This window comes from Lepidochelys kempii, chromosome 2 (genome assembly GCF_965140265.1).
Source record: "Lepidochelys kempii isolate rLepKem1 chromosome 2, rLepKem1.hap2, whole genome shotgun sequence".
In the NCBI taxonomy this organism is placed as follows: Eukaryota; Metazoa; Chordata; order Testudines; family Cheloniidae; genus Lepidochelys; species Lepidochelys kempii.
The window spans coordinates 270,001,695-270,029,192 of record NC_133257.1 but is presented as its reverse complement, the minus strand read 5'-3'; the positions used below and the strand labels follow the sequence as shown (position 1 = coordinate 270,029,192).

General features: G+C 48.9%; 1 protein-coding gene across 6 annotated transcripts in view; it reads left to right on the top strand.

Annotated features, from left to right (window-relative positions):
- The window catches only part of LOC140905753 (uncharacterized), a 162,776-nt gene that overhangs the window by 14,815 nt on the left and 120,463 nt on the right, over positions 1 to 27,498 (top strand). For 2 of the 6 annotated variants that reach the window (XM_073329167.1, XM_073329163.1), the window contains exons 2-4: positions 4,554 to 4,640; positions 10,295 to 10,660; positions 16,652 to 16,783. In XM_073329167.1, coding sequence (XP_073185268.1) covers positions 16,687 to 16,783 — 97 coding nt within the window. In that variant the 5' untranslated portion in view covers positions 4,554 to 4,640; positions 10,295 to 10,660; positions 16,652 to 16,686. Of the gene's footprint in view, positions 1 to 4,222; positions 4,472 to 4,553; positions 4,641 to 9,280; positions 10,661 to 16,651; positions 16,784 to 27,498 lie in introns of those variants that run through there. The other 4 variants (XM_073329168.1, XM_073329165.1, XM_073329164.1 and 1 more) reach the window with 4 other exon arrangements.

Sequence of the window (27,498 nt, the reverse complement as noted above, 5' to 3'; positions counted from 1 at the left end):
CCTCAATCTGCTGGCTATGCCCCTACTTATACATCCCAAAAAGGCCATTGGCCTTTTTGGCAACAAGGGCACACTGTTGACTCATATCCAGCTTCTCGTCCACTGTCACCCCTAGGTCCTTTTCTGCAGAACTGCGGATAAATCAATAAACTCTTCTGGGAATATGGCTGTGAAATAGAAATCAAGTCAATCATTAAGCACCTTTTCTGCAGCATATCTAAAAGAGAAGGATGTGAGCAACACCTGTGAGACTCCTAGTGAGGAAGTGTACAGAGGTAAACCTGAAAATAAAACTAAAGATAAAAGACACAATAATGTCTTTCAAAGCCAGTAATTCTGTACATTGCCTGCTGTTTGCAGCTGCCAGCAGGGCAATGTCTCTCCACTCCCTTCCAGGAACTCTGTGATTTGGAGTTCAAACTCCTGATTTATTGAGATACAATTATTTAGATACGCTCATGAAATTATTTACTATTCATCTAGTCCAAAGGTAAGAAATCTGCTGTGGAATGGGTCCTGTCCTTGGGCCAGTGCTCCAGCTCAGTATGAGACCAAAGGTTACCTGTTCCCTAACAACTCCTCAGCTGCCCTATATCTCTGGCTTTGGTGGAGAGAGACATGGCTGGAGGATACAGAAGGGTCCTGCTATAGGTGGGATGACGTGTGGTGTGGGGGAGACAGAGAGACCCTGGTAAGCGCGTAGGATATTGGGAGGGATATAGATCACCCAGGCATGGAGGTGGACATGGGCGGGATTCAGACAGTCCTTGGCTTGTGAGGGGATGTGGACACAGAGTCATGTTCTCCACACACAGAACTCACCTGACAGAAAACACAAAAATCAAGGAAATTAAAATTCACGACACCGAAATGGACATACCCTCGACTCTTCCACCAAAGGCGCAGACTTTACTGCTCCACCAACCACTGTGGATCCCTGAGCACACACCACAGCCGTAACTCTGTTCTCCTCGCCCCTTTCATCTGCACAAACCTTTGCCAAACTGCGCCCGGCCAACACTCTGAGTCAGGGATGTTTGCTGTAGTTGTCTGCAGTGGGTAGTTTTTTAAAGGAGATGGAAGGCTGGGATTTCTAGTGAGTCAGAACTAAGGTTATGGTTTGTAATCTGTGACATATGGTAAAGTGGAGGGAGATGTTTCTCCAGGACCTGCCAACAGCAACTCCGGGCCCTGCAGCAGAACAGTCTATGGGCTGCCATATACTCACAAGAGGCGCCCGCATGGATGCAGTCCTCCTGACATTTGGGCAGTGCCGCACCTGTGCTAGCCAGTGCCCAGCGAGCTGCTGGCTGCCGTTCTGCTCTCTTCTGATACGGCCGGGGCTTCCACATGCCCACCTGGTAGTGTTGCCAACTGTCTAATCGCACAAACTCAAAGACCCTTTCCCCGCCCCTTCCCTGAGGCTAGGCCCCTTTCTTGCCCCTTTTCCAAGCCCCCCCCCCACACACTCACTCAATTCTCCCTCCCTCCATTGCTCACCCCCCCACACTCACTTTCATGAGGCTGGGGCAGGGGCTTTGGGTGCAGGAGAGGGGGCAGGGGGCAGGCTCTGGGAGGCAGGTTTGGTGCTGGCTCTGGGCTGTGGCAGGGGGTAGGTGTGCCGGAGGGGGTCAGGGGCTCAGTGCTTAACTCAGGTGGCTCCTGAAAGTGACTGGCACACCCCTCTCACAGCAGTTCCTAGGCAGCGGGGACAGGGGGTCTCCACGCACACTGCCTATAGGCACCAGCCAATGGGAGCTGCAGAGTCAGTACTCAGGGTGGGGGCAGTGCACAGAGGCCCCCCCCACCCCGGGGCTGCAGGGACATGTCCTGCCACCGGCTGCTTCCGGGAGTGGAGTACAGCAAGGGCAGGCAGGAAGCCTGCTTTAGCCTGGCTGCACTGCCGGCGGCAACAGTGGTGGCCAGGAGTCCGCAGGCCTTTTATACCACCCAGGCCCCTGGGCAATTGCCCCTGTTGCCTGCCCCATCAGCAGGCCTGTGTTTCTCTGTGGGTGTGGGAGCAGCGGTTATCAAGGAAAATGGCTTAACTTTTCATTTCTTTGCTTTTACATATTTGAGTCAGGTATGTTAAGCAGTGGCCACCTTAATTGTTTCCTGAGAATGTTGTTTGTGTATTAATTTGCTAGGTTTTAGTCAGTGGTTAATCTGGGTGGTTTGGGTTGGAGCTGTATCACAGAGCTGCACTTGCTGACAGAAGATATTTTCCGTTCGCAGCTGTACATAAAATCTTTGTCGAAAGATCAAATTTAACAGAAAACCAGTGATGCTGTGTGACGTTATCTGATTAAAATATCACCATATAGATCATTGCAGCCACCACTATTGTACAGTTGCAAGATTGTCAAGTAAGGTGTCTATAAAAAGGTTGTAATTTGCTCGTTATGATTGTGCTATTTTTATGCATGTTTCATTTTTGTATTTGAAGTTGTGAGTATTGGCTATGTACTTGTATTTCAATGCGTTTGATTCTGAGTAGTACCAGTGAAGCATTTGGCCAGCTTATTGAGAAGGGGCTATTCAAATTAAGTGGCTCATCAAGAAATATTTAACTGACAGTGAACCTTGGGACATGCTAAACCACATCCGATGAGCCTTCCTGGGAACGTTCAAAGTAGCAAGTGAATAATGGTGTCTGCCTGTAAAGAACTGAGTCAGGCAAGGACATGTGTCTTGCCCATGTGACTCCAGGCTCCATCTTGCTGCTGTAGTTTTCCACAGAACAAAGGGGTGTCCTTCCACAGGGCAGAGGATATAAAAGGCCCTGGAAATCCCTCCGTTATGTCTTCAATCCTGCTTCTGACCTCTGGAGGAACTTTGCTATAAACTGAAGCTCTGAACAAAGGACTGAATGACCCAGCCAAGCTGGCATGTAATCCAGAGTACGGATTTGAGCGAGCAGTTTATTCCACCACTGCTACAAGCCTGAACCAAGAACTTTGCAATTGTTGTATATGTTTGATTTCTCTAACCAATTTTAACTCTCATCTATGTTTCTTTCTTTTTATGAATAAACCTTTAGATTTTAGATACTAAAGGATATTGGCAACAGCGTGATTTTTGGTAAGATCTAATTTGTATATTGAGCTGTGTTGTGTGGCAGGTCCTTTGGGATCAGGAAGACGCGGTCCGGCCGACATATGAGCAGCGCTGCACCTGCGCTGGTTGGTGCCCAGCGAGCTGCCGGCTGCACTGCTGGGTGTGCTCTTCTGGCACAGACATGACTTTGACATTCCCGCCCGGTAGGGTTGCCAACTTTCTAATCATGCAAACCCAAAGACCTTGCCCTGCCCCTTCCCTGAGGCCATGCCCCTGTCCCTCCTCTTCTCCGAGGCCCCACCCCCTGCTCACTCTATCCCCTCTCTATCACTCACTCTCCCCCACCCTCACTCACTTTCACTAGGCTGGGGCAGGGGGTTGGGGTGCAGGAAGTGGGTGCGGGTGCAGGATCTGGGTGGGAGTTTGGGTGCAAGGTGCTGGTTCCTGGCTGGGGCAGGGGGTTGGGTTGAAGGAGGGGATGAGGTGGGTGGCACTTACCTCGGGCGGCTCCTGAAAGTGACTGGCACACCCCACAGGCAGCGCCTCCTAGGCGGGGGAGCCAGAGGGTCTCTGCACGCCACTGCCCACAGGCACCACCCCCGCAGTTCGCATTGGCTGCAGTTCCTGGCCAATGGGAGCTGTGGAGTCAGTGCTGGGGGTGGGGGAAGCATGTGGAGACCTCTTCCCCCCTCCCCCGGGGCCGCAGGGACAGGGTCTGCCGCTTCTGGGAGCAGTGCAGAGCGAGGGAGGGCAGGAAGCCTGCCTAAGCCTGCTGTGCTGCCAGCGGCGGTGGCTGGGGGACCCCGGGCCCTTTTAAATCACGTGGGCCCCTGGGCAATTGGCCCCTTTGACCCTCCGCCCCCCGTCAGCGTGCCTGAACTTGGGACAGTGAGATCCACAGATTAATTATGAGTAGTATGCAGAAAGTATTTTTTATCATTTTAATCTGTAGCTTTGTATTACATTGAGTGTTCCTTTGTTCTACCGTAATGACTATCGGGACATTTATCTGTTAGACTGTCACACTGCAAGGTGGGAATCTGAGTCAACGGATACTGCCTGACGCACTCTCAGGCGGTCTTTAATTATGTTTTCATGCTCTTGAATTCATATTAATGCTGGTTCCCCCTCCCTTGTAATAAAATTTTTCTTTTGTTATACACAGGTGCAGCGGCTGCGAGTGGGGAAGTATTCTCTCCTAAAGGCATCCAGAGTTTTCCCAAATTAGTGGGTTAGGGGGTCGAGCAGGTTCTGTTCTGCAATGTTAAGAGTGACTCCTAAATATTGTGCTTGGCCTTGTTGCTGCTGACACCACACAGCAGAAGGTGTCAGCAGTTACATACCTGCTATCCGTATAAGCGACTGAAGGGAAACGAAAAACTCTGATAAGAGAATAGTTTGGTTTAAGGACTGGGTGAGTTGGAGCTGTGGTATGCGCCGATGATTCCCAATTGTTGAGTCAGTTCTATTGTTGATTTCTTTGTGTTTATTTGTAGGCCGAGGTTTTGGAAACTGTGTTTCGCCATTTGCACGGAGCGCACAGCTTCAGACTGGGTGTGCGCCTTCAGGAGACAGGTGTCCAGGTAAGGAAAAATTATGATGCCTTGCTTTCTCAGGTGTGCCATTGACCGGTGAGGATCCTGGAGAGAACACGGGGTGCTGCTGACAGGCCAAAAGGTGGTACCTTGTACTGATAGTGATCTGTGACCAAAGTAAATTTCAGAAACCACCTGTGGGCAGGATGTATCATAAAGTGAAAATAAACATCTTGCGGGTCGAGGGCTGAAACCAGTCTTCCTCCTCCAGCACCGCTATTATTGTTAAAGTGACCATCCTGAATCTTTGCTTCCTCGCAAACTTGTTTAGTTGTTGGTTGACACCCCCTGCTTTTCTTTTGTGTTAAAAAATAGTGGGAGTAAAAACCCTTCCCCCATGTTGTACAGAGACAGATTCCACTGCCCCCAATTGGAGGAGATGAACTACCTCTTGGCATAACAAGTGTTTGTGAGGGGGTCCCTGAAGAGGGATGGGGACGTGGAGTGGATAGAGGGTATAGACAGGAAAGCGAAGGTGTAGCTCAATTGAATTACTTCTAGGGCCCATTTATCTGTGGTAATAGCTGCCCGGTTGATGTAGAAAGGGAGCAAATGGTCTCCACAGAGCTGGATGATTAGCATATGCACTGGAATGGATGAGAGATCATCTAGACCCTCGACCAAGACTTCTGTCAAGGTTCCTTCCCCACTCTGAACTCTAGGGTACAGATGTGGGGACCTGCATGAAAGACCCCCTAAGCTTATTCTTACCAGCTTAGGTTAAAAACTTCCCCAAGGTACAAACTTTGCTTTGTCCTTGAACCGTATGTTGCCACCACCAAGCATCTTAAACAAAGACCAGGGAAATAGCCCACTTGGAGATGTCTTTGCCCCAAAATATCCCCCCAAACCCTACACCCCCTTTCCTGGGGAAGGCTTGATAAGAATCCTCACCAATTGGTACAGGTGAACACAGACCAGGAATGGATATTCCTGTCCGTGTGTCTTTTGGTAACTTAAGGTGTTGCCAAGAGGGATTCTCTATGTTTGGAATCGGATTACCCTGTAAGGTATTTACCATCCTGATTTTACAGAGGTGATTCTTTTACCTTTTCTTTAATTAACATTCTTCTTTTAAGAACCTGATTGCTTTTTCATTGTTCTTAAGATCCAAGGGTTTGGGTCTGTGTTCACCTGTACAAATTGGTGAGGATTCTTATCAAGCCTTCCCCAGGAAAGGGGGTGTAAGGCTTGGGGGGATATTTTGGGGGAAGGCGTCTCCAAGTGGGCTCTTTCCCTGGTCTTTGTTTAAGATGCTTGGTGGTGGCAGCATACGGTTCAAGGACAAAGCAAAGTTTGTACCTTGGGGAAGTTTTTAACCTAAGCTGGTAAGAATAAGCTTAGGGGGTCTTTCATGCAGGTCCCCACATCTGTCATCTGCTACCACTGAGAAGAGTCTAGATCCATCCTCTTTGGAACCTCCTTTCAGGTAGTTGAAAGCAGCTATCAAATCCCCCCTCATTCTTCTCTTCCGCAAACTAAACAATCCCAGTTCCCTCAGCCTCTCCTCATAACTCATGTGTTCCAGTCCCCTAATAATTTTTGTTGTCCTCCGCTGGACGTTTTCCAATTTTTCCACATCCTTCTTGTAGTGTGGGGGTCCAAAACTGGACACAGTACTTCAGATGAGACCTCACCAAAGATGACCCAGGAGTGATCACTGGCCTAGTAGGTTCCAGGATATCTCCTATTATGGGTTATAAACTACATAGTTACAAGGCCTCTAGGACCAATGGGTAACTAAACTCCCATTATCTTCTGATAAACTGAGGTTCCTTCTTTTGGACCTTTGATAATTATTCATTTGACCATTACTTTGTGTTACCATGGACTTGAGCCCCAGGACGCACAACACACTGCTTCAGCTGAACTTGGACTTGTCCTTAGAGCTAGGTGAGTTGGGGTGTAGCTTTGGCTGCTCCACACCAGAAGCCTCATCTCCAGCTTACTTTTTTCCAATTTTCTCTCTAAGTCCCATCTTTCATGGGTGAGGGCCAGATGTGTGTCAGTTAAGGAATGCATCTGGTCTCTCCGTTCCTGGGTGGCCTTTTTCTTTACCACTTCTACATTTAACATCAAGGCCCATGGGTTAGGATGATCAAAAATAGCTCAGCTTTGTTCTATTTGTATGAAACCTGCTTCATGCCCCTTAATATACTTGAACACAAAAAACGCTAGAGCCATATTCAAACTCACCCTGGCATGGTCTGCTGGGAACTTGGCCAGATCCATTTCTCTTCCAGGTTTTCTTCTGGGGCATTAATAAAGAAGTTAAATAATGTAGGGCCAAGAACGACCTGTGCGGGATCCCACTGTAAGAGGCCTGCTTGATGACAATTCCCCACTTACACTTTCATTGTGAAATTTATCAATTAGCCATTTTTTAATCTATTTAGTGTGTCATGTTCATTTTATATCAGTCTAGTTTTTTAATCAAGCTGGTGTACGGTACCAAGTAAAACACTTCACAGAAGTCTAAGTATATTGCATCAGTGCTATTACCTTTATCAACCAAACTTGTAATCTCAAAAAAAAAGATATCAAATTAGTTTGACAGGATCTGTTTCCCATGAACCCAGGTTGATTTGCATGAATTACATCACCCGTCTCTAGTTCTTTATTTAGTGAATCTTTATGATCTTTCCTAGGAAAGACGTCTGTTCCTTGTCTTGACAGCTAGCAACTCATTGCCTTTTAGACTTTGGCACACTATGTGATGGATTAGAGAAGGGTGATGTAATTCATGCAAATCAACCAGGGTTCCTGTGAAATAGATCCTGTCAAACTACCTGCCGGGCTGGTAACCCCTTACCTATTACCTGGTTTTATGTGCTTCATACAATTCCTTATAGTCTCCAAAAGAATTGACTTTTGGTCCCCCCTGCAGAGGAGGGGAACGACAGTCTTTCCCTCTCCAAACTGGACCTAAAGAGGGTACCGTTACTACAATTAATACCTATAAGTCATAATTCAAATCACAAATCTCCCTTTAACGCGTGTATATCTTAACCAAGGCTAATTTCCTTCTTGTGGAATTACAAATAGCAAAACAACCCGTCAATAATAGATTACTATTGCCCCACAAGAATTAATCACAGAGTTGGTCCAGCAAGATCAAATCAGAAGGAATATAGTAAACAGGCGAGAAACAAAAAAGAGGAACAAAAGCAAAGCAAAAGAGGAATTCTCATATTCCAAAAAGCTGCAGGGTTATCACTGTATCTGGTCTCCAACTGAGAAGTCCAAATTGTTTTTATCTCCGATTTTTCTAAGGGGAGCTGAATCCATCCTGGGCTTTTGGCCACAGGAAGGGGATCTCCCCTTGCATGCCTTGGGGTCCCCGTTTGGGTGCCTGATCTACTGATTGTGTTTTAATTATATTAATTACTAAAGAATTCTCATTTAACACTCTGTGCTTTGACTGGGTCTAGTCCCACAACCAGGTCCAGAGCTGTTGGCATTACTATTGATTTCGGAACCCTGATGTGCACACTTCAGAAAAACCTTTGGACTCTGCAATAGTTTTACTGGAACAATCAATAAAAATTCAAACCCTCCCGCCCAGCAAAGGAGGCAGAGAGAGTGTTAGTCAGTATCCTCACCATCGTCATCACCACCAGTGGTTGGCACCTCCCAAGGCATGCAGGCCAGGAGACAACTTTTGTAAAGGGTTATGCTGATGCTCGCTATGCTTAGTGCATAGTCTGTAGGGGTTGCAGCCCCTTTTCCTTAGCTGTATTTCCGCACCCTACTGATGTCGGGATGCCCTTCTCCCATAGCTTATTAGGCCTTTTACCTCAAGCTTATTTATGTCAATTAGTTACTGTGACATTCTTGTGGTTGGACATCTGCTGGTGTTCCTAACCTAAAATATATAACGCTGATTTCAGCTGGCATCTTGTGGTAACCTGGCAGCAGTTTAGTCAGACTTGGCGATTACAGCATTCTGTCTTGGGCTATCTTGGGCCATTGCTACCTTATGATAACTTATGATATAGGGTCACTTACTGGTTAGTTGCTTATGCTAAGGCTTTTGGGGCCCTATGCCTTGATTAGCTTAGCTAAACTATTGTCTTCCAGCCCTTGAGGCTGGTAGGCTCATTGCATTAGTGCCTTAACTTATCCCTAGACCTTACCTAGCAAATACCTACACCTATAGGCTACAAGTCCCCCTCCCCCTCCCACCACCACCTTGATAGGATAAAGACCCCATCACATAAACTCAGATCAGTGATTGACTGTCTGGGACAAATAGTTGCGTGGGAGTATTCTAGTACCTGATACAACTTTGTTGTAACTGCAGGCCACATAATTATTCGGTTCTTTGTATTGTGTTACTGCATCTTGAGGGATTATCTGGAATTGAGTGGTGCTTTGTGTTGATTGGTTACCACCTGAGCTGCAATGGGATTGGGAGCACATATAATTTGGGAAAAAGAAAAGGAGGACTTGTGGCACCTTAGAGACTAAGCAATTTATTTGAGCATAAGCTTTCATGAGCTACAGCTCACTTCATTGGATGCATTCAGTGGAAAATACAGCATCCAATGAAGTGAGCTGTAGCTCACAAAAGCTCATGCTCAAATAAATTGGTTAGTCTCTAAGGTGCCACAAGTCCTCCTTTTCTTTTTGCATACACACTGTAACAAGAGTGATCACTTAAGATGAGCTATTACCAGCAGGAGAGTGGGGGGGAAGGAAACCTTTTGTAGTGATAATCAAGGTGGGCCATTTCCAACAGTTGACAAGAATGTGTGAGGAACAGTGTGGGGGGAGGGGGGAATAGTTTTACTTTGTGTAATGACCCATCCACTCCCAGTCTTTATTCAAGCCTAAGTTAATTGTATCCAGTTTGCAAATTAATTCCAATTCAGCAGTCTCTCGCTGGAGTCCGTTTTTGAAGTTTTTTTATTGAAGAATTGTCACTTTTAGGTCTGTAATCGAGTGACCAAAGAGATGGAAGTGTTCTCCCACTGGTTTTTGAATGTTATGATTCCTGATGTCAGATTTGTGTCCATTTAGTCTTTTGCGTAGAGACTGTCCGGTGTAACCACTGTACACGGCGGAAGGGCATCGCCGGCACACGATGCCCAGCCCAGTGCAAGGGCAGCGTTTACAGACTGGCAGCCGCCAGGTGCATACTGGCACGTCCGGCCCTGCACTGACAGCGCACTCTTTCCCCCCGGGGGTGGGCCTGTGCCACCTTCCCCACACCCCCATCCAGCACCCCTGCTCCCATGCCCAGCAGCCCTCCACCCAGAGACCCCCACAGATCCCCCCACCACAACTGCACAGGGCTCCGCACAGCACCACCCCTGCCCAGCACCCCCCGCCCACAGGCCCAGGGCACGGCACCACCCCCACTGAGAACCCTGCCCAGTGCCCCCCAGCCCTGCTATGCCCAGCACCCCTCCACCCAGAGACTGTGGCAGTCTCTGCCTGAAAGCAGCACCGTGGAACCCGCATATTCCCCACTGTCATCTAATTAGGATCTGTTTTGTGCAAAGCATGCCTTGTGAGGTATCATGCTAAACGTCTTGATATGTTGAACATTAGTATCCCGTTGGACGGTATGTGCTATCATTGTACGGGAAGTTATGAAGTTTCGCTGTGTGTGTATGTTACTGAAATGTGTTGTGCAGTTAGACACACCTACAACCAGCCTTTCAGGTGCAACAAGAAGGAAGTCAGACACGCTCATGGCTCATTAAAGGGAATCCACACCCACAAGGACTGGCACAGAATTGGTGTACAGTGAAGACTTCTCAGAGGGAGCATGTAGCCAATGGCGACTGCTTGAGCCACGTCACCAGCATAGACATATCCAGCAAGCTGGAAGAAGCTATAAAAGAGGAGAAGTGACATTGTGACTTAGCCTCACTCCCCCACAGCTCAACACCTGGAAGGACGTCTGGTGGATAAAGGCTTTGGACGGGGATCCCAGGCTAGAAAGGAGGATTCCAACCTGTGTACTGAAGATCTGTAACCTGTTTGTTCCATTTATCAAGGTGAGAAACTGCTCGATTCAAATCCTGTCTTGTTTATAGAACTCAGATTGCAAATTTGAAGGAAATCCCTAACCCTAACCCTGATTGAAGGAAATAGATTTTAAGAGCCCTTTATGTCAAAAAAAAGGGCTTCATCATGTGGACGGGTGCGGGTTTACATCAATTTAATGCTGCTAAATTCGACCTAAATTCCTAGTGTAGACCAGGGCTTAGGTAACCAATGATCTGGATGCTTATTACTTATAATCACTTACAATCTTTCTGTAGGTAATAAATCTGGTTTATACTTTACCTAAACCAGTGTGTTTTGGTTGAGTGCTTGGGAAATCTGCTCAGAGTGGCAGATTGGGTAATAAACTTACACTGCTCAGGCTTCTGCCCAGGGCAAGATGGTACAGCTCTGGGATGCAAGGCTGGGGACCTGGGGGGAATTGGCTGGAGTCTCTCTATTGTTGGTTCATGAGTGGCTGGCCAAAGCATTCATGTAACTCAGTGGGGTGTGTCCCTGCCTGTGAATGTCCTATAAGTGCAGGACCTGCCAGAGGGTTGTAGCTTGTCACAGCATCACACAGCGCGAGGGAGCCCAGACTGGTGGGACAGAGGACGTAGCGACACCCCAGTTCCAGATTGCACCCCGGGGAACCCATCACAGAGATCCCTCACAGATTCCCCACCACAACTGCCCAGCACCCTGCACACCACCCCCTGCCCAGCACCTTCCACCCACAGACCCCTGTGCCCAGTGCCCCCCACAGCTCCCCCACAGCTCCCCCACTGCCCAGCTCCCCTGCAGAGCCCCACTACCACAACTGCACAGCGCCCCACACAGAGCCCCCCGCCCAGTGACCTGACACACATCGACCTCCCCCACTACCAGCCCCCCCCACCACACCCCCTATACCCAGCACCCCAAAACACACAAAGCAGGAACGTAGCCACGGGTGGGCCACAGCCCACCCGCTTAGCATCCAGCCCCAGCCCCAGCTCTGCTCCGGCCCCAGCTTGCCCCACTCTGCCTGCCCACCTGGCGCTCCAGCTGCACAGCATGGTCGGGGGCTTTCCCAGCTCTGTCCGCCTGCCTGGCCCTCCAGCCAGGGAATGGGGTCAGGGCATGGGGGCTTGTCCCATTCTGCCTGCCCGCTGCTTCTGTTAGGGAGCTGGGTGAGGGCGTGGGAGCTTACCCCGCTCCGCCTGCCCGGCACTCCCAACAGGGACCTCGGTCAGGGTGCAGGGGCTTGCGATTCCCCCCATCCTGACCCTGCTCCCTGGCTGCAGCAATGGGCGGTGATGGAGGGGGTAGGGCAGAGCAGGTAGGGACACCCATTTTTCTGGGGCACCCCAATTGGGGGCGCCCGTTAGGAGGCTTATTCCTTCACCCACTCACTTCCCTGGTCCTTCTCGTATGAACAGAGAGCAGCAATCCCCGAAGTCCAAAGGTGCAAACAATTCGATGTTTATTAGGGTGAACTTCCAGCAAGCATGATTCCAGTTTCCTTCCTCAGTGTCCCCCTTCCCAGCTCTGGCAACACAGAGCCTTACCTGTGTCCCTGTTCCCATTTCCCGCTTTAGCCAAACATGATTCCAATTTCCCCACCCCCATTCCCTGTTCCCATTTCCGCCCCCTCACTTCCTGACTGACTGCAGACTATACAGTAAAACTTGAGTTCCGCTTAGCTATACCTTAACCAATCATTTTACTGAAATGTAACTAACCAATCCTAACATATTGTAACATGATTATGTAACCAATTAGATCCCACCACCTTAATTAGTTTACACCCAGCAAAATTAATTATACAGCAGACAGGAACAATCCCAAAACCAGACAGAGATTATACGGACAAACAATAGGGAAATGGGGACTACACTGACAGAACAACACAGAAATGCATCCGATGAAGTGAGCTGTAGCTCACGAAAGTTTATGCTCAAATAAATTGGTTAGTCTCTAAGGTGCCACAAGTCCTCCTTTTCATTTTGCGAATACAGTTATATATATAGTTGAGTTATACTAAAATCTTTAAACTGAGCAGAGGAAGTCCATAAAACAGGAAGGCAAACCAATCTTGGCTCCATTAAACCAACCAAGCTTTAAGGCCAAGTGGTAACTCATTTGGAATGCTTTCAAAACTGATTGCGAGACTCAAGATAACACATTTTCAAATTGTGACCACCATAAACTCAATGCTAATGTTTAATACACATTAGAGATGCAACTCGCTCTCAGAGCTTGGGTTAGACAAATAAATTTCAGTCAGAGCCTGAGGTTCCTCTTGAAATAGAAGGCAAACAGCATTTGATTGGTAAAATTTCACTCTGTCTCTTTGGAGTTAGTTCTGCTAGTGTGGAACAGGGGTAATCAGGATAAATCTAGAAAGAGGCATTTCAAGACTGGAACACATACACAGGTAATCTAATGTTGAAGTGATGTGAAAATTATGAGAGGTTATTCTTGTCTCTCTCGTCACTCACAGCATGAGCAGCAGGTTGTGAACAGGAAGGTGAAATGGAGATTACCTGTCACTCGTTCACTCACACACACACACACACAGGCAAGAGCAGTGGCAAAGAAGGTGTGAGGGAAATGGAGGTACAGAAAGTAGGCCTTTAATGCAGTTTAAACCTGAGTTCATTTGAAAGGCAGAATGAAAGGCAGAAGTCTAGTAATGCTCTAACACCCTTCTGTCCCCTGCAGGTAAAATAACACAAGGCGCAGTTTAAAGCAGATAGCACATAAAAAGGTGAAATTATAAGCATTTGGATAACAACTAACTTTAACTAGTAGGCTTGAGGAATGGTTAAATCAGCCTTAAAGCATAAGCATACAACAGTATTGGTGCAGAAATACAGTGCTAGTTACAGAAGTGACGCACTGGAATGGGTTCCCTAGGGAGGGGGTGGAATCTCCTTCCTTAGAGGTTTGTAAGGTCAGGCTTGACAAAGCCCTGCCTGGGATGATTTAGTTGGGCGTTGGTCCTGCTTTGAGCAGGGGGTTGGACTAGATGACCTCCTGAGGGCCCTTCCAACCCGGATATTCTAGGATTCTAACAGCATTTTAGGTGCTACTGCAAAACCGATATCTCTCAGTTCTAAGAACCTGTTCTTGTTTGCTAGCATGGAAAGGATTTTAGATTTCTAAGATACTTACAGCAGTAAGTTTTCTGGTTCCTTGGCCTTATTCACAGTTTGTCTTTCAGTTATTTGGAACAGAATATTTGGCAATATTCCCATGGAAGTTAAGTTAGACTTCTTTTTGCCTCGAAAGGATTCCACCAGTACTAGAGCCTGGCATTACAGAACTCAGGAATTTGGTCCAAGTGGTTAATTACATAGGAAATCATTATAGTTCTCTCCCCATGGAACTTCTGGCCTCCCTTCAGAGCCCAGAGCTTGCCTATGGGTTTGTTGAGGGGAAAAATATCATCTGGCTAAAGTGGAGTCAACAGCAGGTTGTGCTGAAAGGGGAACTGTTGGGCTGGAGGCAGGTTACTAGCAGAGTTCCTCAAGGATCAGTACTGGGAATAAGCTATTACCAGCAGGACAGTGGGGTGGGAGGAGGTATTGTTTCATATTCTCTGTGTGTATATAAAGTCTGCTGCAGTTTCCACGGTATGCATCCGATGAAGTGAGCTGTAGCTCACGAAAGCTCATGCTCAAATAAATTGGTTAGTCTCTAAGGTGCCACAAGTACTCCTTTTCTTTTTGCGAATACAGACTAACACGGCTGTTACTCTGAATACTGGGAAAATGTTTATTTAGAACTCTCATTAATGACCCTGGCCCAAAAAGAAGGAGTTTGCTAATGAAATGTGTGGATGATACAATTTGGAATGCCTCATTGCTACAGAGGAAGATAAAAATATCATACAGGAAAAATCAGATAACCTGGAGGACAAGGCCTGAGTTCATACATTCGCTGAGATTAAACTTTAAAACAACCCTCTGTAGGGCACATATCAAGAGGAGGCTGGTGTGATGGATTCTGGGGTAAACGTGTAACAGGAAGACAGTTGGTGGGTGGCTTGCGGTTCTGTAAGTGTAGGTAAGAGACATGAAATGGAGCCGTTCCCTTTAACTCTCCTCTGGGAATGGTCTCGGAGAGGGAGATTTCCTTATGCTATATCTATTGGCAGATGTTCCTGCTCTATTCCACGGTGCAAGGCCTGCAAGCAGTGGTGAGTTGGAGCCAGTTCACACCGGTTCACTAGAACCAGTTGTTAAATTTAGAAGCCCTTTTAGAACCGGTTGTTCCGCGGGGGAGAACCAGTTCTAACAGGGCTTCTAAATTTAACCGGCCAAGAGTGGCACCTTAGGCGCCGACTCCATGGGTGCTCCAGCCCTGGAGCATCCACAGGGAAAATTTGGTGGGTGCAGAGCACCCACCGGCAGCTCCCCGCCCCCCCCCCCCCAACCCCAGCTCACCTCCGCTCTGCCTCCGCCCCTGAACACGCCGCCCTGCTCTGCTTGTCCGCCCCCCCTCCCCCAGGCTACCCGGGAATCAGCCGTTCGCGTGGGAAGCCAGGGGGGTGCAAGGAGGGCCACCCACACCGCAGCAGGTAACCCGGGGTGGGGGGGGTGCAGGGGAACCGCTCCCCGCCCCAGCTCACCTCCGCCACCCTCGGCCTGAGCGGGAAGCCACCGCCTGCTTCTCAGCCCTCCCCAGCTTCCCGCCGAAGAGCTGATTCACGGGAAGCCAGGGCTGGGGTGCGAAGAAGCAGAGCGGGGCGGTGGGTTCGGGGGAGGAGGCGGAACGGAGGTGAGCTGGGGCCGGGCGTGGGGTGGGGAGCTCCTGGTGGGTGCTCTGCACCCACCAAATTCTCCCCGTGGGTGCTCCAGCCCTGGAGCACCCAGGGAGTCGGTGCCTAAGGCACCACTTTTGATGTGATCAGTGGGGGGAGCGGCCGCTCCCCCTGCTCCCCCCCAGCTATGCTCCCCCACCCCTAGGAGCCAGAGGGACCTGCTGGATGCTTCCTGGGAGCTGCCCCAGGTAAGCACCGCCGGGACTCCCCACCTCACCCCCCGGCAGGTGCCTCTGGCTCTTAGGGGTGGGGTGGGCACCCACTACGGTGGCCCACAAGACCCTCCTGCCCGGTTCTAGGGGCAGTCAGGGAACGAGGGAGGGGGATGGATGGGGCAGGGGTCCTGGGGGGCGGGGCGTCAAGGAACGTGTGGGGGGGTTGGACGGGGCAGGAGTCCCGGGAGGCGGGGGTGGGCAACAACCCCCTCGTGGGGTGAGGAGGGAACCCGTTGTTAAGATTTTGGCAGCTCATCACTGCCTGCAAGGTGTATGGTTTTATTTAGAGGGAAGCTCTGGCTTGTGTTCAGTAAGAGCTGTTGCCAGTGTTGTCTTAGCCATTGGGCAGCAGGAATTTATGGCTTCCTGGGCTGCAGCTTAGCCCCCTATCAGGACATAAATTGCATCAAATTATAATTATTTCCCATTCTTGCTAAAAGGAACAATTCTTTTGAAATGTAAAACTGAGAATTCATAATCTGAGGCGAGAAAAGGGAGAGGTAAATCTGTGAGTGACTTTCTTCCTCTCCTGTCCCCTGTGGAGACTAGAAGATCCGTCTTTCTTTCACAGCTCTGTCTTTTCCAAAAGACCGAATAACAGACAGACTCAAGGCACGGTTTTGTAGGCACAGGACTCGGTTTTCTGGCTAGGAGAAAGTTCAGAGAGAGGTTACTTCGGCCAGGTTGAAAACTCAAGGCCTTTGGTTCAGTTTTACTATTCAATTTCTAACCCAACATTTCATGTTAACGTCTTATTACAAATTGCATATTCATGAGTTGACCCCAACATCCAGAAGCAGGTGCTGAGGCCCAAATATGTTGCACCTGTGCAAGTGTTACTGAGATGATACCGGCTCACTCTCAGAAATTTCCTTTCCAGGGCAATGTTCAGAAAAAGCTCTGAAGACTGAAGCCAGTGACTCGATTCTAAATCTGCTCCCCAGAAACTTAAGTGTAACCCCAGTTCTTTCTTGCAGGTCAGACAGAGGAGAGAGCATCTGGGTGTGGAACAATGGCCGGATCAGATGACACCATTGCGATGCCGGCTCTGGGCCGCCCTTTCCAGCTGGGGATGCTGTACGACTGCCGCAGTGACTCCCTCATCCCAGGTAATTGTCACCCGGGGGGAGCCCGGGGCCCAACTTAGCGTTTCAGAAAAAAGAAGCATTTGGCACCTGTTTCTTTTAGGAACATTTGGGTTTGGGATTTGAGTTGGGGAAAAAACAAAGGGCATCCAAACCTGCCCGGGTACTGTCCTGCTGACCCTCCTTACAGCACTGGCTGCACTAGGAGAAAGGAGAAACTTTCCATCCACTCCCCTGCCACTGCGATATCTCTGCAGCCCCACCCGCATGGCAGTCGGCCTAGGAAAGGGGGACAGTGCCCCCGAGCTGGCTCATCCCCCCATTTCCACATGGGACAGGTGAGGTCCTGGTGAGAAGGGTCCTCTCTACACACAGATCTTCGGGGCATGAGGGGACCCATTAGAAGGAAACACTTCAGCTATTCACACGCATCACTGTGACCCATATGAACTGTCCCCCGCTCCCGGAAAAGGCCTGGCATCGCTGTGGACAGCTCAGTGAAAACACCCACTCTGTGTCCAGTGGCAGGCCAAGCCGTGAACAGGGTGCTCGGGTGCCCGAGGAACAGCATGGAAAATGCCACCAGACCTATTCCAATGGCATTATATAAATCAACGGGCCACGCTCCCCTGGAATGTGTGCTCCGTGCTGGCCGTCCCATCACAAAGAGGGTATCACAGAAATCGAGGCAGTTTGGACAATGATGATAAAAATGACTAGAAACCTGGGGAGAATTTCACAGGAAAAGACAAAACAAAATATTTCATATAGAGACAAGAATAAGCTGGAGGTGAAACAGGGATACAGAAGAATGAATGGGCTAGAGAAGGTAAATAGGAAAGGGCTAGAGAAGGTAAATAGGAAGTACCTATTTACTCTCTCATAGAAAGATAACAAGGGGACACTCAAAATTAAAATACAACTAGTTTAAACTCGATAAAGGAAATACATTTTAAAGCAACATAATTAGCATGAGGAACTCACCCCACCAGACATCACTGAATCATAGAAATTTAGGGCTGGAAGGGCCCTTAAGGGGACACCTAGTCCAGCTACCTGCATTGAGGCAGGAATAAGTGCACCAGGGCCATCTCTGAGAGGTATTCGTCTAACCTGTTCTTTAAAACCTACAATGATGGTATCAAGAACATAAGACCGGCCCTACTGGGTCAGACCAAAGGTCCATCAAGCCCAGTATCCTGTCCTCTGACAGTGGCCAACGGCAGGTCCCCCAAAGGGAATGAACAGACAGGTTATCATCAAGTGATCCATCCTCTGTCACCCAATCGCAACTTCTGGCAAACAGAGGCTAGGGACACCATTTTCTGCACATCCTGGCTAATAGTCACTGATGGACCTATCTTCCATGAATCTATCTAGCTCCCTTTTGAACCCCATCATAGGATTGGCCTTCACAACACCCTCTGGCAAGGAGTTCCAGAGGTTGACAATGCGCTGCGTGAAAAAATACTTTCTTGTGTTTGTTTTAAACCTGCTACCTATTAATTTCATTTGATGACCCCTTGTTCTTGTATTATGAGAAGGAGTAAATAACACTTCTTTATTTACTTTATCTATACCACTCATGATTTTTTAGACCTCTGTCATATTCCCCCTTAGTTGCCTCTTTTCCAAGCTGAAAAGTCCCAGTCTTATTAATCTCTCTCATACAGAAGCCATTCTATACCCCTAATCATTTTTGTTGCCCTTTTCTGAACCTTTTCCAATTCCAATATATCTTTTTGAGATAGGGTGACCACATCTGCACGCAGTATTCAAGGTGTGGGCGAACCATAGATTTATATAGAGGCAATAGGATATTTTGTGGCTTATTATCTATCCCTTTCTTAATTCTTCCCAGCATTCTGTTAGCTTTTTTGACTGCCGCTGCACATTAAGTGGATGTTTTCAGAGAACTATCCATGTTGTACCAATAAAATAAAAACCAGCAGGATCTTATTAAAGGGAAAAAGGCAAAATACCACATTTATTGTGAATACAGAAAGAATCATAGTAAGCAGTTAGTTATAGCTATAACATTCCATTCAATCTCATATTTAGTCACACATTCATTCATACAAACACACACCCACACCCACAGGTTCTGCAAGGTTGTTATCATAGTTACCAGCCTTAGAGTTGCTCATGCCAAGTCACTGGCCAGGTGGCCTGGACATGAGGAGGGAGCAGGGCCTTGTCAGATGCTCATCTGATGCTCCTGGAAGTTGGTTTTCAGAATCAGACCCCAAAATTCTCACTTTTTAGAGTCTATTTTTATAGGAATTTCTTCCTATGCCAGTCTATGGGAATTGCTTCATCATGCTGTTGCTGAATCAATCAGCAGATAGCACATTCCTGACGGCTCCAAGATGTTATCTTGTTCTTTGGTTCTCCCATCCTTGAGGCTGTTGGGTGGATTCCAGTCTGCCCTCCGGGGGGTCCTCTGGTTATTTCCACTTGACGCCTTCTTCAGCCGATGGACACTGGATTCTTAGGCTGGCACCTCCCTGATCATTCAGTTATTATCCACACCAAGCATCCATCCACATACATCCTCTATCTCTATTTTAATCACAATGGTTAATACAACAAAAGGGCGGGGAGTCTCTGGGTGCTGTTTCTGTTGTTAGAGTATTGCTTTGAGTCTCTCTCTCTGTGAACTGCTTTGAGAACAGACTCTGTCTTAGAATGTACTAACACAGTTAGCAGCTTGCAGGTTTCACACAGAGAGGGAGAGAAACAGCACCAAAAACCAAGAGACCTCTTAATTAGTAATACCCTGGAATTGAAACTCTGGGGAATCAAACTCATTTGTGATTTTAATACAGAACTTCTTTAATATGATCCAACATCCATACTGACTCCGAGATCTCTTTCTTGAGTGGTAACAGCTAATTTAGACCCCTTAATTTCATACATAGAGAATCATAGAATCATAGAATATCAGGGTTGGAAGGGACCCCAGAAGGTCATCTAGTCCAACCCCCTGCTCGAAGCAGGACCAATTCCCAGTTAAATCATCCCAGCCAGGGCTTTGTCAAGCCTGACCTTAAAAACCTCTAAGGAAGGAGATTCTACCACCTCCCTTGGTAACGCATTCCAGTGTTTCACCACCCTCTTAGTGAAAAAGTTTTTCCCAATATCCAATCTAAACCTCCCCCACTGCAACTTGAGACCATTACTCCTCGTTCTGTCATCTGCTACCATTGAAAACAGTCTAGAGCCATCCTCTTTGGAACCCCCTTTCAGGTAGTTGAAAGCAGCTATCAAATCCCCCCTCATTCTTCTCTTCTGCAGGCTAAACAATCCCAGCTCCCTCAGCCTCTCCTCATAAGTCATGCGTTCCAGACCCCTAATCATTTTTGATGCCCTTCGCTGGACTCTCTCCAATTTATCCACATCCTTCTTGTAGTGTGGGGCCCAAAACTGGACACAGTACTCCAGATGAGGCCTCACCAATGTCGAATAGAGGGGAACGATCACGTCCCTCGATCTGCTCGCTATGCCCCTACTTATACATCCCAAAATGCCATTGGCCTTCTTGGCAACAAGGGCACACTGCTGACTCATATCCAGCTTCTCGTCCACTGTCACCCCTAGGTCCTTTTCCGCAGAACTGCTGCCTAGCCATTCGGTCCCTAGTCTGTAGCTGTGCATTGGGTTCTTCCATCCTAAGTGCAGGACCCTGCACTTATCCTTATTGAACCTCATCAGATTTCTTTTGGCTCAATCCTCCAATTTGTCTAGGTCCCTCTGTATCCTATCCCTCCCCTCCAGCGTATCTACCACTCCTCCCAGTTTAGTATCATCCGCAAATTTGCTGAGAGTGCAATTCACACCATCCTCCAGATCATTTATGAAGATATTGAACAAAACCGGCCCCAGGACCGACCCCTGGGGCACTCCACTTGATACCGGCTGCCAACTAGACATGGACCCATTGATCACTACCCGTTGAGCCCGACAATCTAGCCAGCTTTCTGCCCACCTTATAGTGCATTCATCCAGCCCATACTTCCTTAACTTGCTGACAAGAATACTGTGGGAGACCGTGTCAAAAGCTTTGCTAAAGTCAAGAAACAATACATCCACTGCTTTCCCTTCATCCACAGAACCAGTAATCTCATCATAAAAGGCGATTAGATTAGTCAGGCATGACCTTCCCTTGGTGGATCCATGCTGGCTGTTCCTGATCACTTTCCTCTCATGCAAGTGCTTCAGGATTGATTCTTTGAGGACCAGCTCCATGATTTTTCCAGGGACTGAGGTGAGGCTGACTGGCCTGTAGTTCCCAGGATCCTCCTTCTTCCCTTTTTTAAAGATTGGCACTACATTAGCCTTTTTCCAGTCATCTGGGACTTCCCCGGTTCGCCACGAGTTTTCAAAGATAATGGCCAATGGCTCTGCAATCACAGCCGCCAATTCCTTCAGCACTCTCGGATGCAACTCGTCCGGCCCCATGGACTTGTGCACGTCCAGCTTTTCTAAATAGTCCCTAACCACCTCTATCTCCACAGAGGGCTGGCCATCTCTTCCCCATTTTGTGATGCCCAGCGCAGCAGTCTGGGAGCTGACCTTGTTCGTGAAGACAGAGGCAAAAAAAGTATTGAGTACATTAGCTTTTTCCACATCCTCTCTCACTAGGTTGCCTCCCTTATTCAGTAAGGGGCCCACACTTTCCTTGGCTTTCTTCTTGTTGCCAACATACCTGAAGAAACCCTTCTTGTTACTCTTGACATCTCTGGCTAGCTGCAGCTCCAGGTGCGATTTGGCCCTCCTGATATCATTCCTACATGCCCGAGCAATATTTTTATACTCTTCCCTGGTCATATGTCCAACCTTCCACTTCTTGTAAGCTTCTTTTTTATGTTTAAGATCCGCTAGGATTTCACCATTAAGCCAAGCTGGTCGCCTGCCATATTTACTATTCTTTCGACTCATTGGGATGGTTTGTCCCTGTAACCTCAACAGGGATTCCTTGAAATACAGCCAGCTCTCCTGGACTCCTTTCCCCTTCAAGTAAGTCCCCCAGGGGATCCTGGCCATCCGTTCCCTGAGGGAGTCGAAGTCTGCTTTCCTGAAGTCCAGGGTCCGTATCCTGCTGCTTACCTTTCTTCCCTGCGTCAGGATCCTGAACTCAACCAACTCATGGTCACTGCCTCCCAGATTCCCATCCACTTTTGCTTCCCCCACTAATTCTACCTGGTTTGTGAGCAGCAGGTCAAGAAAAGCGCCTCCCCTAGTTGGCTCCTCTAGCACTTGCGCCAGGAAATTGTCCCCTACGCTTTCCAAAAACTTCCTGGATTGTCTATGCACCGCTGTATTGCTCTCCCAGCAGATATCAGGAAAATTAAAGTCACCCATGAGAATCAGGGCATGCGATCTAGTAGCTTCCGTGAGCTGCCGGAAGAAAGCCTCATCTACCTCATCCCCCTGGTCCGGTGGTCTATAGCAGACTCCCACCACTACATCACTCTTGTTGCACACACTTCTAAACTTAATCCAGAGACACTCAGGTTTTTCTGCAGTTTCGTACCGGAGCTCTGAGCAGTCATACTGCTCCCTTACATACAGTGCTACTCCCCACCTTTTCTGCCCTGCCTGTCCTTCCTGAACAGTTGGGATTATGTTTTCCAATGTGCATTATTTTGCATTTATCAACATGAAATTTCATCTGCCATTTTGTTGCCCAGTCACCCAGTTTTGAGAGATCCTTTTGTAGCTCTTCGCAGTCTGCCTGGGACTTAACTATCTTGAGTAGTTTTGTATCATCTGCAAATTTTGCCACCACACTGTTTACCCCTTTTTTCAGATTGTTTATGAATATGTTAAATAGGACTGGGCCCAGTACAGATCCCTGGGGGACACCACTATTTACCTCTCTCCATTTGGAAAACTGACCATTTATTCCTACCCTTTGTTTCCTATCTTTTAACCAGTTACCAGTCCATGAGAGAACCTTCCCTCTTATCCCATAACTGCTTATTTTGCTTAAGAGCCTTTGGTAAGGGACCTTGTCAAAGGCTTTCTGAAAATCTAAGTACACTATATCCACTGGATCCCCCTGTCCACATGCTTGTTGACCCCCTCAGAGAATTCTAGTAGATTGGTGAGGCATGATTTCTCTTTACAAAAACCATGTTAGCTATTTCCCAACAAATTATGTTCATCTATGCGTCTGACAATTTTGTTCTTTACGATAGTTTCACCCAATTTGCCCAGTACTGAAGTGACATTTATTGGCCTGTAGTTACCAGGGTCACCTCTGGAGCCCTTTTTAAAAACTGGCATCACATTAGCTCTCCTCCAGTCATTTGGTACAGAAGCTGATTTAAATGATAGGTTACAGACTACAGTTAGTAGTCCTGCAATTTCACATTTGAGTTCCTTCAGAACTCTTGGGTGAATACCATCAGGTCCTGGAGATTTATTACTGTTTAGTTTATCAATTTGTTCCAAAACCTCCTCTAATGACACCTCAATTTGGGACAGTTCTTCAGATCTGTCACCTAAAAAGAATGGCTGAGGTTTGGGAATCTCCCTCACATCCTCAACAGTGCAGACCGATGCAAAGAATTCATTTAGTTTCTCAAGGCTGAATCCCAACTCTGTCACTCCGAGTGCAGAGTGGGGCACGCAAGGATTTTAAAAATTAATACTGGCCACTCCAGGCTTGTTTTAAACTCCCAAGGTTACAGCTTCTCTCTGACCTTGGCTTGGTAAATGCTGCCACCAACCAAATGCAAAAAACACCCAACCCCTTTCAACCTAGGAAGGAACACTTGGGAATTCCTCCCTATGGGGTGCCCTCAAGCCCTTTCACCCCAGCTGAGAAACAGTCTGGGAACAGCTGAGAAAGAAAACAAAGGAAATTAGCTGTGGCTACCAGCTAATCAAACAACATGCATAAACCTCTTAGCACACCAAAACTCCAATTCTGTTCTTAAAAAAGGAAATTTTATTAAAAATAAAAAAAAAGAAAATTCATCTGGAATTTAGGCTTCTGCTAGATTTTAAAAGAGCAATTCCAAAAATCAAGCACCCAAAATAGCTTTCTTGTGGGTTTAGCTTAAAGGTTACAAGCAAACAAAAGCATCTGGGGTTATGACAGAGGAGTCCACAAGCCAATAAGAAATAAAGTAAATAACCCTAATCGCATCTGGCTAAACACTCTGATCTGTTTACACATTGGAGTTCAGATAAGTCGTTCTAGGCATGATCCGATGACTTATAATCTGGGGTGAGCTGAATTCGCGCCGGTTCGCGCGAACTGGGTGTTAAATTTTGAACCAGTTTTAGAACCGGCTGTTAACCCACTTCCCTGCAGGGGGCGCTGAGGCTTTGCTGGGCTCCGGCCGGGAAGTGATGTGATTCCTCCTCTGGCCACCGGGGGCGCTGCGCTGCGGGAGCGACGTGGGCTGCCCCCCCGGCCCTGGGGCTCCCGCTGCTGCCTGGGGGGTCCCCGGCTGCTCTGCTGGGCCGGGGCTGCGTCCTGCTGCTCGGGCTGCTCCCCGTGAGCCCCCACCACCCTGCCCGCAGCCAGCCCCGCCGCACGCACCCCCTGCACCCTCTGCCCGCAGCCAGCCCGTCTCCAGCCACCCCTGCACCCTCTGCCCTGCCCGCAGCCAGCCCCTGTCTCCAGTCAGTCCCTGCACCCCCCTACCCTGCCTGCAGCCAGCCCCTACCTCCAGTCAGTCCCTGCCGTACCCCCTGCCTGCAGCCAGCCCCTGTCTCCAGCCACCCCCACACCCCTTGCCCTGCCCGCAGCCAGCCCCTGCCGCACCCTCTGCCCTGTTTCCAGCCAACCTCTGCCGCACGCACCCCCTGCCCTGCCCGCAGCCAGCCCGTCTCCAGCCACCCCTGCACCCTCTGCCCTGCCCGCAGCCAGCCCCTGTGTCCAGTCAGTCCCTGCACCCCCCTATCCTGCCTGCAGCCAGCCCCTACCTCCAGTCAGTCCCTGCCGTACCCCCTGCCTGCAGCCAGCCCGTCTCCAGCCACCCCCACACCCCTTGCCCTGCCCGCAGCCAGCCCCTGCCACCTGCACCCCCTGCCCTGCCCACAGCCTGTGCCTGCCTGCAGCCACCCCCTGCCTGCAGCCAGCCCCTGCCCTGCTCACAGCCAGCCCGTCTCCAGCCACCCCTGCACCCCCTGCCCTTTCTGCAGCCAGCCCCGCCCTGCCTCCAGCCACCCCCACACCCCCTTCCCTGCCCGCAGCCAGCCCCTGTCCCCAGCCAGTCCCTGCCGCACCCCCTGCCCACAGCCAGCCCCTGCCGCACCCTCTGCCCTGTATCCAGCCAACCTCTGCTGCACGCACCCCCTGCCCTGCCTGCAGCCAGCCCCTGTCTCCAGCCAGCTCTGCCGTACCCTCTGCCCACAGCCAGCCCGTCTCCAGCCACCCCCACACCCCCTGCCCTGCCTGCAGCCAGCCCCTGCCGCACCCTCTGCCCTGTATCCAGCCAACCCCTGCCGCACGCACCCCCTGCCCTGCCTGCAGCCAGCCCCTGTCTCCAGCCACCCCCACACCCCCTGCCCTGCCCGCAGCCAGGCCCTGCTACCTGCACCCCCTGTCCTGCCCGCAGCCTGTCCCTGTCTCCAGCCAGCCCCACACCCCCTTGCCTCCAGCCAACCCTGCACCCTCCTGTCTCCAGCCAGCTCCGCACCATCTGCCCTGCCCACAGCCAGCCCCGCACCCCCTTGCCTCCAGACAACCCTGCACCCTCCTGTCTCCAGCCAGCTCTGCTGCCCCTGCCCTGCCCGCAGCCAGCCTGACCCCCCTGCCTCCAGCTAGCCCTGCCCCATGCCCCTGTCTGCAGCTGTCCCCGTGTCCACTGGTGCCCTGCAGTTCCCAGGGCAGTAACCCTGCACACCTGCTTCAATAAGTGGGGAAGGGAGCAGCTGGGACCCACACTTGTGCACACCCTAGGGTGACCAGACAGCAAGTGTGAAAAATCAGGACAGGGGTTGGGGGGTAATAGGAGCCTATATAAAAAAAAGACCCCAAAACCAGGACTGTCCCTATAAAATTGGGACATCTGGTCACCCTAGCACATGCCCAGGGCATGGCGGGGACCCACACCTGTGAAACGGAGGTAATTTCTAGGTCAGGCCCATCTTTTTAAAAAAAGAACTTTCGGCAGGGTTAACATACATCCCTATTTTCCCAGACAGGTCAGGCCTTTTTGTTCTTAAATCGCCATCCGGGAGGAATTTTTAAAATTTAAAAATTCCTCCCAGGAAAATACACACCTATGGTAACCCTGTTGGTACAAAAAATACATACTGAGGCACATCCCTCAGGGAACAGGTTGTTAAGATTTTGGCAGCTCATCACTGCTTATAATCATACCTGGCTTAGCTGCTTACAACATGGCTGCTCTGTCCCTCCAGCCCAGAGAACAACAGACAAAGGCAAACTTTCCCAATTTTAAAAAGTTCTAGCCTTCCCATTGGCTCTTTTGGTCAGGTGCCCACTTTTTTTTTCTTTACCTGGGGGACTTTTAACCCTTTACAGGTAAAGCAAGTAAAGAACAGCTATCAAGAGGGATTTTACAGCTAACTGATTGGCTGGGTGTCCATCAAAGGGAGCTACCCCCACTTTATTTATCACAGATGGGGATTCCACAACCTCCCTTGGAAGTCTATTCCAGTGCTTAATTATCCTTACAATTAGAAAGTTTTCCTAATATCTAACTTAAACCTCCCTTGCTGCAGATAAAGCCAATTACTTTTTGGCCTCCCTTCAGCGGACATGGAGAACAATTGATCACTGTCCTCACTGTCAACAGCCCTTAACAGATTTGAAAACCGTTATCAGCTCTGCTCTCAGTCTTCTTCTCTTAAGACTAAACATACCCACTGTTTCTAATCTATCTTCTATAGGGCAGGTTTTCTAAACCCTTTATCAGTTTTGTTGCTCTCCCCTCACCCTTCTAGTTTGTCCAGATTTTTCTTGCAGTGTGGCGCCCCAAACTGGACACAGTACTCCAACTCAGGCCTTTCCAGTGCTGAGAAGAGCAGGACAACTACCTCCCACCCCAGAATTATATTAGCCTTTTGCACAACTGCATCCCATGGTTGTCTCATATTCAATTTGTGATCCGCTATAATCCCCAGGTCCTTTTCCGCAGTACTACTGCCTAGCCAGTTATTCCCCATTTTGTAACGGTGCATTTGATTTTTCCTTCCTAAGTGTAGTACTTTGCACTTGTCTTTATTGAATTTTATCTTGTTGATTTCAGACCAATTATCCAATTGATCAGATCATTTCTAATAGAAGTCAGAGTAGCAGCCGTGTTAGTCTGTATCCGCAAAAAGAAAAGGAGGACTTGTGGCACCTTAGAGACTAACCAATTTATTTGAGCATGAGCTTTCGTGAGCTACAGCTCACTTCATCGGATGCATCCCTGTAGCTCATGAAAGCTTATGCTCAAATAAATTGGTTAGTCTCTAAGGTGCCACAAGTCCTCCTTTTCTAATAGAAGTGACATTTCAATCATAAATATAGCACTTGCTTCCTGGGACAGTGTACTCCTGAGGGGGGAGTGAACTCAGTCATTCTGGAGAGGGATATATGAAAAAAAACAGAAAAGATCACATCTTCCAAAGTCCTGTAAGAAGCCGGGGGCAAGGGAAGTATGTTAGTCGTGTAGTTCAGCCTTGACTTGGCACGTTTGTATGTTACCAGGTCAGTTTACTTGATGTCCTTCACTCGTTATTTTTCAATCTCAGAAATGAGACAC